The sequence below is a fragment of the Falco punctatus genome (genome assembly GCF_963210335.1).
Source record: "Falco punctatus genome assembly, chromosome: 8".
NCBI lineage: Eukaryota > Metazoa > Chordata > Aves > Falconiformes > Falconidae > Falco > Falco punctatus.
The window spans coordinates 629930-648286 of NC_137588.1; the positions used below are offsets into that span (position 1 = coordinate 629930).

The 18357-nt window shown below is 41.2% G+C and overlaps 1 protein-coding gene across 10 annotated transcripts in view; it reads right to left on the minus strand.

Moving 5' to 3' along the window:
- The window catches only part of SPATS2L (spermatogenesis associated serine rich 2 like), a 726913-nt gene that overhangs the window by 17850 nt on the left and 690706 nt on the right, over positions 1–18357 (minus strand). For 8 of the 10 annotated variants that reach the window (XM_080400582.1, XM_080400583.1, XM_080400584.1 and 5 more), the window contains 5 exons: positions 15344–15452; positions 11724–11773; positions 10510–10750; positions 5375–5575; positions 4833–4968 (listed from right to left, as the gene is read on the minus strand). In XM_080400582.1, the coding sequence (XP_080256708.1) occupies positions 4833–4968; positions 5375–5575; positions 10510–10750; positions 11724–11773; positions 15344–15452 (737 nt within the window). The remainder of the gene's footprint in view (positions 1–4832; positions 4969–5374; positions 5576–10509; positions 10751–11723; positions 11774–15343; positions 15453–18357) is intronic. The other 2 variants (XM_080400587.1, XM_080400586.1) reach the window with 1 other exon arrangement.

The window sequence follows — 18357 nt, forward strand, 5'->3', positions numbered from 1 at the left end:
CATCATCTTTAAGGTTTGCCATGTAGGGGTCCCAGAAAGGGGATGACCGTGACTGCTCCGCAACTGTGAGCACTGGCAGCACTACTCATCACCCAGCGCTGTTAGTACAGACACAACTATGTTCTTTTAAACGACTTCTTCCCTCACCCAACCACTGCTCTGCTTTGATTCTAACTTCGAAAACAATAGAAAAACTGCTTTACTTCCCCAAACATACAGTACACGCTTTCTAGTTGCTGCCGGAGTGTATTTTAATATATTTTTGAACTGTTAGTATTGCCAAACTCTGTTTTTTCCAGCATTATGTCAGCATAATTTTTTTTATCCAGCCCATGGTGGAGCTTTCAAGTGCTTTTTGTTCACTCAAAAACTATCGCCTGTGCTGGTTTTTGTGGTCTCTATAAAGCACTGGGCACATCAATGTGTTTGGGATGCAAAGAGCAGAGGAAGCTTGTCTTTCTTTGGTCCAGTCCTGCATGTGGTGTAATTAAACCTGACCCTTCCGATTTTCTACAGCCTATTTTCCATTTGTGGTTGGAAGCAGACCGTACGGGCAAGTAGCAGATGTTTCCTTTTAGTTCTCCGTATGACTGTGGATGCCCAATATGTGAAAATTATTTTTTGGCAAGAAGTGTTATGAGGCACTGTGACTCCTTTTGTGCTCTACACATTTCACTCAAGACTTCCTGGGGCTCTCTTTTTATCCCTAAAGATCATTATTCAGTCTCTTGGTGGAAAAGTGAGAACACAATTATAGCACAAAGGTTTTAAACTTGGCAACACACATTTGAAACACATTCTAGTGAGACTGGAGTTCACCTAGCTTTTCTGACCTTAAACACTTAAACACTATTTGGTATTCTTCTTTTCCTTGCCCTACACTACTGTGAGACACAGCTATGCTCTGACATGTTTTACATCCAAGCAGTAAAGCAGTAAGCGGAGCAGGTTATATTCTCACTCACACAAAGGTATTCCTAAAAACCATACACCAAAGCTGGATGCAATGAAGAGAAATACTGCCCCAAGGAGTACTGTTACAAGGATCTTCTTCATTAACTTTCAGGTGCACATGCGAGTCTGAGAAATGGTGCCCTTCAGCTAGCTCTGCCCAGTGCTCTCACAGCCTTGAGGAAAGCCATGTCACAGAAAGCCCTGCAAAAGCAGGGGTGACAAGAGTGCTAGGTCACAGCAGGGCCACAGTCCACATGAGACTGCAAAAGACTTCCTGCAGAGTGGGGCCAAGTGTCCTGCCCGGTTCAGCCCCTGGCCTATAAAATGCTCTGGTGCCTTCTGGCTTGACAAGCACTGTATAAAAAAGCAAGTAGTTATCACTTGTTCTGAGCACGCCGAGAATTACTCTAGTTGGCAGGAACTCCTGGGAGGCTTTAAGAAACAGACAGTGAGCCCACTGCAGTGCTTTTAAATAAGCATCTTTCTGGGATCGGTTTTTGACCCCATTTCGTTAAAAAGCTGCAACTGGAAGCAAGCATTTACAGGTGTTCACAGCACACCTGCTCCATGCCACCTTTTTTTATATTGTGGGAGGGTGGTATGCACTGTTCGGCCAGACAGATGACTCTGAACGGCAGCACAGTACTGACGGAGCGTGTTTAGCAGTAACTTCCCTTCATCGGTTAGGTGAAGCCATGAAATACTGAGCCAGAAACACTGGCAACTATCACTCAACAGTTTCTGCCGCTAAACAGAAAAGTTCTTGTGAATATTCCTGCTGAAGCTTTCAGGATATCTTAGGCCACATGTGCTACTCATTTATCTCCATAATAATGGTTTCACATCCTATCTGGAGGTGGGAGGAAGATAGATTATGTTATCTTTGCACTTACTCATCCTTTCTGCGACTGGTAAAACCAGTAAAAGAATACAAAAGTTATAAAGTCCAAAAAATTACCGACTCTTGATATGCAGCTTCGATTCTGACCTTGGCAGTAAATGCAAAAGGACGTAAAAAGGGTCTTTTATCCTATTGCCAAAGGAAGAAAAAGAACCCCAAGAGAGACAACAGAAAGTAGTATGTGTTTCAGCATTCAGCTGCAAGGCAAGATTAAAGCTTCTGACTTCATTCAGCTTCAGTAAAACCCCTCAGGTGCTGACAGCCCTGTGCAACAGGAACCGGTTAAGCTCCCATCTAGGTTACAGCACCAAGCCCATTCAAGCATTCCCTGCAGTTCTGACCACAAAGAGCACTTAGTTGGTGTTGCATGTTTCTCCCATGTACTTCTCAACCCATCCACACTCCAGCAGCAACTGGGAGAAGAACTTGCAAAAAGCTCTGGCATCACTATCACAAAGGAGAGCAGCAGATATCATTGTCACGCCCTTGCTTTTGGTTACCACATGGCCTTCTGGGGCAACAGTTCAGCTCAATTGCTTCGTGTTCCCTTGACAGGCAACTTGACTGTGCCGCAGTGAAATTCCTATGCCCAAGGAGGGCGATAAATATGCAAAAGGCTGTGTGCTCACTTAATTACCTTATCCTCTTGCTACCAGTAGTAATGCTTTGTTCAACTCAAACAAGGAAACTGCCATGTAAACAACACGAAGTAAATCATTCAGCCCAGGAATAAGACGTGGTGACTGTATGAGGTCTGAAGCTGTATGTATCGCTGGTAGTGGTGATTTCTACTCAAATCCAATGAAGCTACAGCAGTTGGTAGCAAGTTTTTTTTTTTTGTAAATGAGGCACTAAAGACAGCTCTTAACACCTTCTTTGCTGAACTTAAAAACAGTTTTGGGATATTTCATATGACCTTGTGGCTTAAACTCTGGAAAAGATGATAAGTCATGCATTTTACTGTTTAAACCAAATTTACCCTCCATTCATTTGAAGAAAAACTTAACTATTAGGCATATGGGCTGCCAAAAGCAAAGTAGCCCAAACTGAGATTTTCATAAACATGTCCTGATGTTATACTGTCCTTGTTGCAATGTTATGCTGCATGCGTTAAATTGCTTCTGTGAGGCCTGAATGTTCAGAGTACAGATCTGCTACATTCTAGAGCTTCTGGCAGACTCTACTCCAATAAATCAGCCACCGAAGCTGGTAGGAGGTAAAATTAAATTAAGCCTATTCAAGAGTCTTACAGGCTATTTTTCATTATTTTAAGTCTACTTGGATTTACATAACCTTTTGGGGTCATTTTCACCTATTAAGTAACACATTTTAGCTTTAGGCAAAAATATTTTAGTGTTTTTCAAGCTAAATCATGAATATTTGAAAAATTAAGAATTTCATTTCTGAATTCCTTAATATAGCACCTCCCCCTGCATTCTAGATCACGATAGAGTCCTAAGGCTGTTCCACGACCAGAGGGGCTACCATTTAAAGACTGAATTGACTGTGACTGCCTGCAATCGTGTATTTTTAACAGTGTTACAGAAAAAAAAAATAGAAAGAAAAAACCCGAGTGAGAACTACACAGCAAATGAGACCCAACTGTGAATTTACTTAGAGAAAAGGTCAGAGCCTTCTTAGCAGAAAGCATAAACATTTTATAAGTTTTCTAAAGTCATATGAAAACACCTCCCACAATTACCAAAAAAAGGTGCAAGAGGCTGATGAACTTGATTTTTCTATGCCAACTGCATAGAATTACTGCATTTTAGTTTGTAACCAAACAGCACTGCACTGGCTCCAGAGCACTCCTGACAACAATATGCAGTTCAGTACAACTGGTGATCGCAGCCCATGTTCACCGCGGTGCAGACAGAAGTTCTCCCAGCTAGACAGTAAGGTACTCCGGCAGCTCAGAGCAACAGAATCTACCACAAAATCAGCTCACTACTGCTTGGACCTTCCGCCTGTACACAAGCAGAGCCCCAGTGGCACTGAAGTCACTTTAGACACATCACAGAAGACAATGAAGTCCAGAGTTAACAAACTTCTGCCAATAGTACAGCACTTTCGCAAGATACGCTCATAAAAATACTACCAAATATTGTGGACAAATTAAGGGTGAAAGGTTTTTGTACTCTTCTGTGATTTGTAACCAAATCTTGTACATTTTAAAACAATTTCTTCTCTTTACTGCAACAGTGTATAATACACAGGTTTTATACAGCACCTGTGCTTAACAAAGGCCAAGTAAAACTCAAAACTAGAAAATATTTTTTAATGGTAAGTATACACAAAATATGCAACTTACTACTACAGCAATTATTTCTGCTACAAATTTTCAGAGGGCATATTCTGAAGATCAGAAATAACCAAAATTATAATGGAAAAAAAATTAGAAAAAAGGGAAAGATAAAAGAATGAACTAGAGATGAGAAACAGAAATGAAGTGATAGACTGAAAAGTTGGAAGAAACTATGAAGGCAAGAAAAAAATAAATGGTGGGCTAAGAAGCAAAGACGGAAAATGAAGAGACAGTAAAGGACCGGCTGCCAAAGAAGATAAGATCAAAGAAGAGATTTAAAGAAGGTAAGATTTAAAGAGACTTCAGAAAACCCCCTAGGATGGGATTTTTAGAAGAGCTTTCCTTTGCTCAGATATGCTGCCACTGAACTGGATACAAAAGAATTAGGTCAAGATGGATCACTTTGGGCAGGGGGTGTGTGGGAAAACATAGTGAGATTTTTTTCAAAGAACTGTAGTCTTGCCCCCTTTATGTATGTAAACATACAGTTACGCATATATTACTTCCTGGCTGGTGAGGAGTTACTTAATGGCACCACATTTTTTTTCTGATTAATCCAAATGATGCAAACAAATTAGGGTGTAAGTGACCCCTCCCCACCAATGTCAGTGGCCCAATTAGCCCCTCTGTTCTCAGGTGGTGCTAACAGATCTCTCAGGCTGCAATACCTACCAGCTGTGTAATTCTGCAAAAGCAGCTTTGATCTTCTTCACTGAATTATCCACTTCTTCTTTGATCATCATACGGTATCTGGTTAGAGAAACAGTGCAACGCTGCAAGTCTTTTACTGATTTTTCAATGTTCGGCCCTAAAATATAAAACAAAAATTGCATAGGAGTCAGAAAGCTGGTTTTGGCTTTTCTGAATGAGGGAGCAGGAATAATTCAACATGCTATTTGCCCAGATTAGCATGAAGCGGTTACTTCATGCTTTTCCATAGTCCTTCCATGGTACTCCTCAGTTTCTAGACCTGTTTACTCAAATCCATTCCCCAAATCCAATAAATGTTAGACCAGCACTATTATTTCAAATTAGCTATTTAAAATTTCATTTAATATAATGTTAAATAGACCACAGATTGTTCTACTCATTTTGTTATGCTGAAGACAATTCTGCTCTCACTTTACAGCACTTTTTCATGTATGTGCTTTTTTTTTCTCCTAGAGGCCTTAGCTGCCTGATCACCCCGGCACACAATCAGCAATCCAATTTACCTCTTTTTTTGACCGAATCTTCTGTCTTTGTTTCAAGCTGAGTTGTAGTACTGGATGATTTAACTGAGGAAGATTTTGACTTTGGCCTGCCTAGGTTACACTGGAGCTGAACCGATAACTGAAGAGACTCACGCTGTTCTACTCCATTCATATTCTTTGGGTTTAATTCCACAGATACTCTCTGGTGTTCTTGTTCTTTGTCTGCAAGAAAACATTAAGGTGGAAAACAGTGAGCTCTAAGATTAAGAAAGATATGAATCCTTAGATTACTGAGTCTGAATTACTTTTGTGTTTATACATGGGAAAAATCAAGTCGTTTTTTTCCACCGATCCACATTCTACAGAACCCCGGAAAGCAATGACAGAACAGAAACAAAATGGTTTTGGTTATTAAACGCTAATCTAAATACATCTATGTTTCAACAAAGGAAGTCTGCTAAGGAAAGCGTGAGACTTTAATGTCAATATATATACACATTTATAGTCTCACACACAAAAACCATTCATCATTTAATCAGCATTTTAAAAGCACTTTTTAAACATTAAACCCGAAATACTTATCTTGCCTGACTACACATTTCTATCAAAAGCAGCTGCTTCAACAGACCAAACAGGAAACGAAACAATGTCAAAATTGGGCTCCTGGGTTCAACAGCTTAGAGGGATAAGGTAACAACAATGCCTGAGCCTGTTTGGCTGCCACAAGATGACCTGGTTTTCTCTTTCCAAGACTCCAAAGGGATTCAAGATACCAGCATCAGGACAGAGGGACAAGCGGCTAAAGAATGGCTGTGAAAATTGACAGGTAAGGCCAGCTGCCATTACTGCCACCGTGAATTTTAGTTAAGGAAACCTGCATAGAAAATAATGTATTGTGTTAAATCATTTGTCTAATCTTGGTACTTGCTTTAACCAATGAGTGACAGTTTGTTCTGAAGGTTCTTTTTATGTATCACTTTATTCAGCTGATGTTGTGTGGCGCCTGGAGAAAAGGGGTTTACCAGATTAGCATCTGGATTATGCAGCCCACGGAGTGGGATTAACACTGCTGGGACTGAAGGGTACCACACCTGGACAGCTCTAGGATACCAGCTAGTGGTTTCTCTGTGCCCTGGCTGGGCACTAGGGTGGGTGTAAAGTACATTTTAGTTTCCATGGCAATCGCATAATGCCAGAGGAACAAGGGGGACCATTAGTGCCCATGTTTCTAAAACAGCTTTTGTTTATGGTGAGCCTGCAAACAGAAAAATAACTTACCTAAAACAGTATGTAAGAAAATAGCTAAAAAAGTTAAAGAAACTTGTGTATCTGTGAAAGCAAGAAACACCAGGTACACAGCACTCTGACCATATCAAAGGTTTAATGCAGATACAGTCACACATAGCCAGGAACTGTTCTGACATAACTGCCATTAACCCTGTGCAACCCTGGCTGCATCTCACGCTAATGCAGATAGCTTTGATTTATAAAGAATGTTCTTTCTGCTGTCATTTGAGGCTGGCCTTGCTAAATAACTCCAACAGATAGTTAGAAAGAAGCGGTTTATCAGCTAAGATACAGAGAATGGCCATGCCTATTTGATTCTGTCCCCAAGATTGGATCTTTTGAAATTTGTTGTTAAAGTGCAAATTTATTTACCGGATTTAATTAGCAGCTTTGGTATACTTGACAAGACAAAAAACCCTGACAGCTTCTTGCCTGAAGAAAGTTATCTAGAACAATGGTTATACTCTAAAAACTTTTAAGTCAGCTTGTATCTGCTATATACTTTGACGCCGTTTCCTCCAAAACAACACATGAGCTATTTTGAAACCCAGCAGCAAGATGACCCAGCGCAGCCTAGTGAGCAATACCTTAGCATGCTACAACTGAACTTTCAAATCTGATTGAAGACAATCAACACAATTAAAAATAGACTTCAGAAAGTCTGCATCAAATCTCTGAAGACCTGGGCCAGCTAAGAAACATGTATAACAAAATCTAGGGACAAAGTCTCTCTCAAGTACTTGAAAGAGAAGTCAAAGGTTTGGGTAGCTACAGGTAAACTGTTGCAGGGTGCAGATGTGGTGGCTTGGAACTTAAGCACCAGTCTAATGTGTGACCTCCGCTATATTTACTGTCAAGTAGCACCAGATCTGGCAGTAATAGCAGCAGCACCAAAAAAACTTGCTTTGAAATCTGCTGAGCTGCCATCTTTGAAATGAACGGTTTATCTTTTTAAACGGCTCATCATTCAAAACCTTTTAAACAAAGTGAACCTCATGGATTCTTTGGCTGAAAGAAGAAAAAAAAAAACCCCACCTCTCTTGAGATCTAAACAGGAAGTTTGATGGATTCACTAAAAATCATCCTGCATGAAAAACAGTTCTGAAAAGTAGGAAAAAGATCAGTATCTGACTTGTATCTAGTTTTACCCAAGACCTTGCAGAAGTAATAGCATGGCAAGGCAACATGAGGTACCATTTCAGTGCATTCACGTCCCTTCTTTACAAGGGCACGCACAGAAAGGGTAGCTCTCAAGCCCTTCTGGCCCTCTGTTGCCAAGGTCTCTGAGAAGGAGAGTTGGAGAGTTTGTTCTGGTTATCATTTTCAAGTAGTCTGGTTTATTGGTGGCCTTTCCCCTTCAAGATATCGAGAGGGAGAGCCCCTGAACTCATGCGTAGTTAAGTGAACACTCCCCAAGGCCCCCCGGGATGAGGCAGTTTAGCTTTCCAGGGCCTTAAATTCTGCGCTCCATTTTCTCTAGCAGGTCCTGACTTCCTATAGGAAACCATCAGAGCAGCAAGCACAGACTTCCCACAAAAAGAAAGATGGAAATAGCGGCAAGAAATAAGCAGACCTGAACTAAAGGTAATAGCTGCATATGTTCTCCCCTATCACCTTCTAGCATGGGACACGTCATGCAGAAACACCAGCTACACTGCATTGTCCCTTCTGGTCCCTGAAAGCCCATCCAGGCAGCCAGGATTTTACTGCTCCAAAATCCCAGACTGCGAGCTGGCATAAGCAAAGCTTCAACCCCATGTTCCTCATGGGGAGGTAAGTGTAAAGGACTGTCTGCAGACACCTGACTAGGATGCTTCTAAGTGGTGAGCTGTCTGAAGGTGATGGTGAAATGACTACAGTAACATTAACTTGCTAGGAAAGGAACCAAAACAAACAAGCCAGAGAAGGACAACACAAAGGAGATTACAACACAGGAGGGAGGAAAATGGAACAGGTGCCTTTGGACCCACTTCAGCATTTCAGGCTGCTTTAGAACAGCCTGTGTGACTTGCTGAGGAACTCGAGGGACCCTGATCACCCTTCTCTTCTACTCAGCTCCATGCACTTCAGCACAAATTTAACAACATATACATAGGTGGCTTTTGACCTTAAGAAAGTAGCTATTATACTGGCTGCAAATACAAGGATTCTAGTGCAACTGAAAAGTCAAGAAACTCCTTCCTTCTCTGTATTGAAGAAATTTCCAGGAACTTATTTTACTATGCAAGGGAAACTTTCGTATTAAAGTTGCAGGTCTTCCTTTTGCTCCATTTCCTTTCCTTTTCTGCCTTGTTCTTTTATTTTCTCCCTTTCTCTCCCTGCTTTTGAAACAGGGAAAATATGTCAAAGCTCATTAAAAATTGTAAAGCTATGGTAGTAACTCCTTTGTCACTTATAAAACCAAAGAAAAATTATTTTTGCATAAACTTTTTGCCCTTGGTTATGTACAACTCTACACTGTATCATGTCAGAGAGGGGAAAAAAAAAAAAAAGGTCAATCCCAATACCACAGAAAAAGATCACTAAGAGCATGGGTACTCTTCTTGCACTCAGGTCTGTAACCCCTAGAAAACACCCCGTGCACGGACAATTCAGTTTATGTATCATTATTCATGCACGTATTGTTTCAAAAAAAGCAACTTTAAGAAGTTTGACATGGGAGCTTGAAATATTTATACCACAAATGTTTACATCTTGCACAGTAAGTGGCAAGAATGCTTTTAGTATAATGGAAAAACAGAATTTTCTGGCTTATGGCACATTCTATCCAACGTAAGCGGGAGTCTTTAGCAAGGGTGAGAAAAGTATCTCTGATTCTTTGTGAGGCACCAAATTCTCAAGACAGTATTTCTTGATAAATAGTTTGCTATTTGGCTGCTATAGATTTCAGTTTCCATTTATTTGACCAGAGGTTGGCATCACCAAAATCATCTGGAAGCAGCACAAAACTCATTTCAGGACAGTTACCCATTTGGCACATTGCTTTAAAAGGTGGTTTGAAAGCTGTATTTTCAACCATGGAAAAAGGGATTTCAAGGGGAGTTCTTTTAATGCAGTCTTACCTACTACTTAAGACACAGGAAGAATACACTAACAGCAGCAATGATCTAGGGCTGTCAGAAGCCTGACTTGTGAAGAGCTGAAAAAAGATTACCAGTACTGACAGCAATTAAATACGAGCTTTATGAGAGCATACTTTAAGACAAAAGCTTACACAGAGCTTCTCCCCCAGAGGAGAAGGTTTGTTTTCATTGATGTTGCTACAATCATAACTATGTATGTACTACAACCCAGTGGGGAAGAGCTTTTTTGCATTATTGCCCCCCGGCCCCGAGTTTCAGAATCAGTATGTAGAACCCAGCAGAAACGTGTGTATACTAAACAGCTACCAGACTGCCTTCCCTGTCAGGGAAAGCCAGTGGAGATCTACTGTGACTAGCCTAGTCTGGACTAGGCAATAAAGAAATTCCTGTAATATGCCACAAGCTCACAACTGCTCAGATGGCTGTGCTCCAGATGAGGGACTTCATCCCTTTGTCACCATTTTACACTCAAGCCATTCTCTAACCCTGCATTCTTCTCTACTTCCATCTGTAATCCTGTTTTATCAGCTGGGCCCCTAATTGTAGTTTGATCCTCTAGGGGAAAAAAAATAATTTGCAAGGAAACCTACTGCAAGGCAAATTGTGCCCAGATACAGATCTACTTGCATGACTTTAATAGCTATGTGCACCATTTTGCACAACCACCTCTCTCCAGCTTCTCTTTATTATATTCTACTTCATGGCAATAAAAATATCACAATCTTTATGTAACTGGGGGCTTGACTATCACCAGTTAAAAAGGTGTCTTGTGTGAGATTAACTGACCTGTGATTTCTGGACAGACCAGCGCAGACTCTACAAATCCTGAGCCTTTGCTCTCAAGAGGAATGGCTTTCAGTTTCAGATTGGCAGAACCACTGCAAGAGTTGTCCTTTGAGCATCCATTCAGATGGCAGTCATATATTCCCTGGGGCTCTTGAGACGCCTTCTCAGGTCCACCATTCTTGTTTTTAGGATCTTTATTGCCCTGGTGCTGTTTAGATTTGCTTCTTTTTCTCCTATTGTTCTAAATGGAGAAATATTGCAAGAACAGAGACATCACTCAGTGCAACTCAGAAACTCAAAATATAATCAGTAAATCCTCCATGCTCTTAAAATGTCATACAAGTGGCATCAGCATAATGCCATTTACAGGCCATGCTGTGCTATACTGCACATTGCACCTGTTCAGCTGAATATATATAACTAGTTTCCAGCAAACCCCAAAGCCCCAAACTGGTTTTCCCCTTCCTTCCACACAAAACACTTGTGTTGGAAAATGGTAACAGAGCCTCTGCTAAGATACTGCTCAAAATGTTTCCAGTCACTTAGGATAATCAGTTCCTAACCACCCAGGGGACATCCACACAGCAACACGGACAAACCCGTAAGGCATCACACTAATCAGGCAGAAAGTGATCACAGAGGACACTGGCTGGTCACTGCCACTGTAGCTCTCCCAGCCATAAAGAGGAGCCTCCACGACAAGCGACTCACAGGGCAGCCTCCTGGTATAGCTCTGGCTTGGAGATACATAAGCATGGAGATCATATCCCAAACACATACTTGAAGTATCAGACTTGATAGTGTCACGAATGCATGACTCCTAAGGCATGCTTTTTTACACCTGGCAGCAAAAACTCTCAGCACTGTAAGTGGCTATCAGTATCCAGGATGCAAACGGTTATTAAAAGTGTTTCTGCACATGAGCTGTTTCGGGATTTGTTCTGTACTTGTCCAGGGTCTGGCTCTCACACACGTGTATACACATGTGCCGTCCCAGAAATTCTCTCACAACACTGGGCTAGAGAGATAGCAACAGATGAACAGGATTAAAAATAATACACATTTGCTTTCACATATTCTGACTACAGGTGTGAATGAAACCACCTGTGTTAACAAAGGCAGACAAAGGACTGGCCAAAAGAGAAGTTCTACATTCAGCTACAGACGGCTAATAAATGGTCTGAATGCTTTGGTCCTCAAGACCATGTTCTTACCTTCTTTTTCCCTGTCATATTCCATTCCTTTAGAACCTGAGCTGCGCTGCCTAAAGAAAGGAAAGATAAAAACATTTCAGCAAAAGTTCAGCTATGAGAAAGAACAAGTGTGTTCAAGAACAGTTTCTAGTTTCCTAGCTGAGCAGCACTTCTGTCTCTTGTGAATTCTCCTGTGTGGAAGAACAAGCTGGGTACTGTTGTCTTTCTCCTTTTTAGTTACCCGTTTTATTTGATTACACTGCTTGGCACTACTGCTTTTTATGGCCTTCATCCCACAGTGATGAAGTGGGTGCCTAACTTGAAGTACTAGTGTAAGTCCCAGAAAAAAACTCAGCACTCAAATCTCGTCCGAAAAGGGAAGCATCTCAGCACCCCAGTATAAACACTGGGTAAACTAGATAATCCCCCCTGACTCTAGGGCTTCTGAATGCTTTTTAATCTTTTGTTGGCATTTTTATCATATACTTCCTATGCATTATCTGTCATACTCAGAAGATGTAAGAACATAAAAATGAAGACTTAATTAGCACCCAAAATAGTAATTTTGTGGACTCCTGAAGAAATTCTCTATCACACATACAAAGTAAACCAAGGTCTGGCAGGAAAAAAAAAACAAAAAAAGGTTCAAATTTATAGTGAAAAATTACTCCAGTTTTGTATACTTGAAATTCTGTCTGCCAGCCCTAGTGAGTTGGTTAGACAAATTTATGGAACACAGCAAGCAGAGCATTGGTCAGACCAGTGCCAGCTGCCATGTGAGAAGAAAACTAACTCTCCTGCATCTAGTTAACATCATTATTTTGTTCTCCTGGACCCTAAAGCTGAAAATAGATGCTCGTGGTAAGCATGCAGTCTACATCATCATCCAAACTACTATGGCAGTACCCACCACAATAACCCTTTTAATTGCGACCACGTGAAAGGTCTTCCTGCTTGAATTCAAGAATCACTTTATCATCACTGCATAATTCTAGTAAACGTTCACTTCTTATCCTTTCCAAATGGGTTTCATACTCAGCCATTCTTCTCACATATTTCAGTGAACTCTTGACAATATTAGTATTAAGAAGAAATGCTGTTTTCAGATCACCATGAGTTGTTAAATTGCATTCAGCCAAAGATGTGTGAGGTTTTCAAATGTACCAGAATTATTTTTCTATCACAATAATCCAGACCCAAGATTATCTGGTGTCACACACATTAGAAGAGATTACATGACTTGCTAGCAGTCCTCAACCTAATTTGTTAAATTGTGAAAACACGTGTACGGAATCCCAAGCTGTATTATTTCCTAGATGGCATGACAATGCAGACAGAAGGCTAAGAAAACTTACGTGTGTAACTGTACATGTATCTACATTTAGTTACACATATACACATTTCGGTACATATAAATACAATAGCCTCTCCTAAAGGTATGCCATCTTTTGACAGACACCATGTTTCGGTACGAAGAAATAAACCCAGACATCTTACTGCCCATTTTACTCCATGCTGCTGAAAATACACACTTTCATTTGACAGCTTCGTTAACTGCTTTCACGGTATCGTCCAACACTTTTTGTGTTGGCTGGTGTTGTCTTAGCTTCGCTTCCCCCAGCTTCCCCGTGAATACTATGCATGGTTAAGGGCTGTTTTAGGGATTCACCCAACCAACCCCCACTTCCTCCTGCTGGAAATGTACTAACTGTGCAAGTCCCAAAGCCCTCTTTCAAATCCACCAGTATATTTTCTTGAACACATCTACAAAGCAGCTAAACAGACCTTCTGATTATGCTTAATTATGTAAACACTAACACAGTAAATAGAACATCTGAACCACTATTTTATTTAACTCAAATTTCACACATAGAAGTAAATTCACAATAGAGACATTGCCTATATGCCACTCCAGATATGAAGGAAGATAGGAGATGATTTCAGGAAACTACATTTAGATGTTTCCTGCTTCAGTGTGCAGCACCTCTGAGAAAAGCACTGAGTGGAGGTGCTCAGCCTTTTCACTCAGTATGGCCCTCCCTGTGTTTTTCGTTGCATGCAGCAATGCATTCTCTGTGATTGTGGTATTGCCATCTTAGCAATTTTTGCCATTCACGTGAAAAGATACTCGAAGTGCTAGATTCATTCTATCCACAGTGGCAGCTGAACAGACTTGTTGTCTTAAGCTGTTTCCAGACAGCAACAAACGTTTGCTTTTTCAAATGCTCACTTGCAGAGACCTTCTGAGCTAAAGGCACAATGATCATAAATGGGTGACATTCAAACAAAGATCATCTGAACTCAGGTCACAACAGCCTACTTTTCTTCAAGACTTTGTTGCACTCCTGCAAGGCTTGCTTTTGCCCTGTTTCTTCCTCACAGCAGATGATGGCCAGCACATGGCTATGGAGCACTTCCTCTTTTGAGGAGCCACTGGAAACAACTCATAGACCACAAACGAGCAATGGTAACTCAAGACAAAATAGACTGAATGAAAATAACTTACTGAATAATCACGGAGCAACCCTCCACTACTTTCCCCAGAACATATAACACAGGAAAACAGAATTTTTGTTAAATATATCATATTTTCCTTTCTGTATGTGTGTGTGTGCAAACTTCAATTTCCACATGCCTATCAGAACTGGACTGTGCAGAGGCCTGAATCAAGAGGCACCTTACAGATCTGATGGAAGAATTCTGATGCACTTATAAACAGTCCAGTTTGCTTGCATCTGCTTTTTGCATATTGGTAATTCCTAGTACATCATGATTTTTTTTGGCTGATACATTTTACTAAATTAATCCAAACAAAACCCGAAACTATTCTGAAGTAGAATAGATATGAAATAAGCAACCTGGTGAGATGGCCAATCAACACTACAAGGCATTTTTAAGATATCCAGGGCTTTTGAGACCACTGAACTTCCGGTATCTTTTAAGCAGCCCTGAGCTACAAAGATTTTGAGAGGAGTCGATCAAGGTATGCTCTTGTTCTTGCAAAGGGTTTCTCACAGACTTTGGTGAAAGCTCAAAATACTTGCCATTATGTATTTATCAGAAAAGTGTTATTTAAATAAAAGTGACCTTTCATTAGAGGTAGTCTCATGATGCAAGATAAAAACTCAGGTCCAGATTTAGAATGGTTTGAACTTTCAATGGAGTCTTGGTTCAGCCATTCTAAATATCAAGGCTATTTGCAGAATTCAGATGGAGGTTTGAATGTCAATGTATGCATCAAGTTTGGGGTTTTAGGGGCCTGGTTATCTGCGGCTTTAGAACTATCTCAAATTCTTACTAGTATCTTCAATATTGAATCGTGTTCTGAATTATTTACTTTAAAGAGCATTAACTCTCATGCAGAATAAAGAAGGTCTGCAACAAGAATGACGCCAAAAATTGGCAAAGTTGGGTAGAACAGATAAACAGCCATGTCAAACTCACACTGTGAAGAAGTAAAGATGCAGACAGAAGGATCAATTATAAAAAAACACCACAAAAACCAATGTACTTTCTAAGTGTCACAATCATCTCAAATTCAGCAGAACAACAGAATATATTTTGAGCCACTAGAGACAATGAATAATTTAGCATGCAATTGAATCCCTCGTGCCTTAGTGGAAAAGGTACACTGTACTCACCATCCATGAAAGCTTGAACAGCCTTGTCTACGTTGTTATCAAACTGCTGCAACACCAGAACTATCTCATTATTGCTTTTGTTTGGAACAATTGATCGGATTGCATTGATCTGGAAGGAAAAAAACAAACAACCCAGACAATAATGTATGGGTTTACCATACTCCTTTACACAACAAGGTACCCCTGTGCCAACGCATGTTTGCTATATAAATGCACGTTATACCTGACATGCTCACAAGTATATAACAATGTATCTGTATGAAGAAATACCCATCCACTCCTCACCCAGCCCACAGAAATAACAAAAAGAATTGCTTCAAGAGACTAAATCATGGAGCTGGTAGTCAGCAAGCCTGGAACCAAATCCTACCCTCAGTCACAGAAGGAGAACTCACTTAACTAAACTGACAGAAATTGGCCTTAAGCTTCTTCCCCAAATGTTCTATTTGCTGCCAAGCAACTCAATAAGACACATCACCTATACAAACTTAGGGAGTACGCTACTTCAACAAGGCTGTTGCATGGCCTTGTTAGATCAAAGTTATGAGTGGTGGGTTTTTTTTTGACATCTGGAAAACGGTCATATGCATGAAAACAGTCGCAGGCTAAAAGAAAACAGTATCCTTTTTAAAAGCTTTAGTGGCTGCTCAGCATAATTTCAGCTTGCTCTTCCATATATATGTGACCAGGAAGCTCGTGTAACAAAATCCTGTTGTGAAGCCAAATGCTTCCTTCAGGAAACTCTCCTGATGGATGAGGTGTTACACCCAAAGATGCTCCTGGCATGCCACGCTTCAATGCAAAAATACCATTTGCTACTGCCATATTGTCTTCAGCACCCATTCATACCAAACAGTAATTCAATCCGCTATATTTTCAGTAAAATATTCCTACTGGAATCATGTTGATGATTTACTTTCTCATGCCCATGTAATATAGCTGAAAGTAAATAGTTACATGAAACTTAATTACTGTATTGTTTTAATGCTGACAAGGTACTAGGTAGTATCAAAATAAAAATATTTAAACATAATTAGCAAACCTAACAAAAACCTATCATAGTAGTCTGAAAGAACCAAGAGAAACTGTTCCCAGACTAGTTGTTCCAAATCAGCTTTTTGAGCTTCTGCGTCAAGCTATCCAGCATGAATCTGCTATTAAAAACTTGTTATGGCACTGCAAATGTTTATCCGGCATCCTTCTTTGCCCTCTTTCTGTAGGAATACATCCTTGCTTAGAGTGTACTTTATTTATTGCATCACAATGCCATCATGCTAATTTCTGACTGTGAAGCACTACTGGTCTTTTTATTGTACTGTGGAATAAAATTGTGAAAAAAATAATAGGTGAAGATAGATCTATTTAAGGGAACCAGGCTGGCTTACATGGTGAGAACATTTACTTGTCTTAGCTGTTCATTTAGATGCTGAAAACCAATCTTTCTAGGTTCCCTCTATGGAGTCTTCATCAGTAGAGAAAACGGAAGTTGAATGAGAACACTTAAGTGCTCAGATTTATGATCAAACATCTTATTTTGCTGTAGTATGTTCACCCGACCCCTTGCCCGCTGCATTTCCCTGTCCCAGACACTAACATAAGCCATGGCTCGCTTCAGGGTCTGTCAGTGCACAGCGACTGTGGGCTCCAACTCACCATGCCTGCCAGCCTCAGCTTCTGCACCACGGAAGGCTGACACTTGCTTCAGCTAAACGCGCATGGGATGGGACCTCCAGGAGGATGCTTTCCAGATGAGCTCATCTCTTCCACTGTGTGAGGAAGGCCACTTTCTGACTTCAGCACACCCCCTTAGTACGATTTACTCTGCTCCTCTCCATCACCCTATCACACGTCTCTGCAGCATCACGTTTCCCCCAACACATCTCCAGTAGCAAGTCTAGCCTTGGACGGCTTAGGCCACCACCGTTGTTTAGAGAGCACCGAGTCGAACTCCTCGCCTGCTTCCCACGGACCCTTTCCAAAGGCCTGCATAATCGCGTGTCTACCATGGCCACCCCACGCCTGGGCAAGGCTCGCCCACCAGCACAGGTGCCTCTCTGTCGGAGGCCTGGGCAGGCCAGAGGCTGTCCAGAAAACCTCCACCTGCCCAGCCGCTCGGCGCCCCCCCAGCCGGCGTGCACGTGTGGGAGGGGGCGGCCGGACAGCCCTCAGGCTCTGCAGGCGCTCCAGGAGAACCGGCCCACCGGCAGGGCGCAGAGAAAGCCCTGGGGAAAGGGGCTTTTTCATCTTCTGACTGCGGGCACTGGCATGCTATTTACTGATAAAGCTGCAGCAAGTGTGAACTGAACGGGGTCCGCAGCGATACCAGTTGGCAAAGAAACGAGGGCAGAGGAGGCCACAAGCTGCAGTCCGTTCCACGTTCAGGCCGGAGCTGCCAAACATTTCCACCGTGTGGATTACAACTTCAAATTCTCACCAAAATCTCCCCTCTTCTTTCACAGTCCCACGGACCATCTCTCTGCCTACTCAAGACTGTGTAATGTCCTTGTGGCAAGTGCTCACAGGAAAAACAGTAACAGGCAACACCTAGTGTATTCTAACCATCTTTAAATACAAGCACAGGAATTTCACATAGCTTCTAGGTCCTTCTTTGCTATGAAAGGTCTGGAAGCCTCAAGAAGCATCTGGAAACAACAAAGTGAGGCCAAGACCACAGGATGGATTCAGGCAACTTGCCACACACTGCAATTTGGAAACTTCTTAAAGACATTAAGAACGACATCTGTGCAGTGGAGAACACTGACACACAAGAACTCGACCAGACAGACAATATTTTAGACTACAGGATCTACTGAAGGTTTTGTCTGCACTGTGTGGTCTTTGTTAAGAAATTTTTGATTAATAGAAAAACCAGAGTTAAAAGCCAAACTGTGCTTCATACAACCAGTACTATGATTAAATACAAAAAGGTTATGGAAACATTCTAGTTGTGGCGATAACCCAAAAAAAGCAAGATGATGATCTTAAGAAGAATGCTCGCCAATACAAAGAAATTA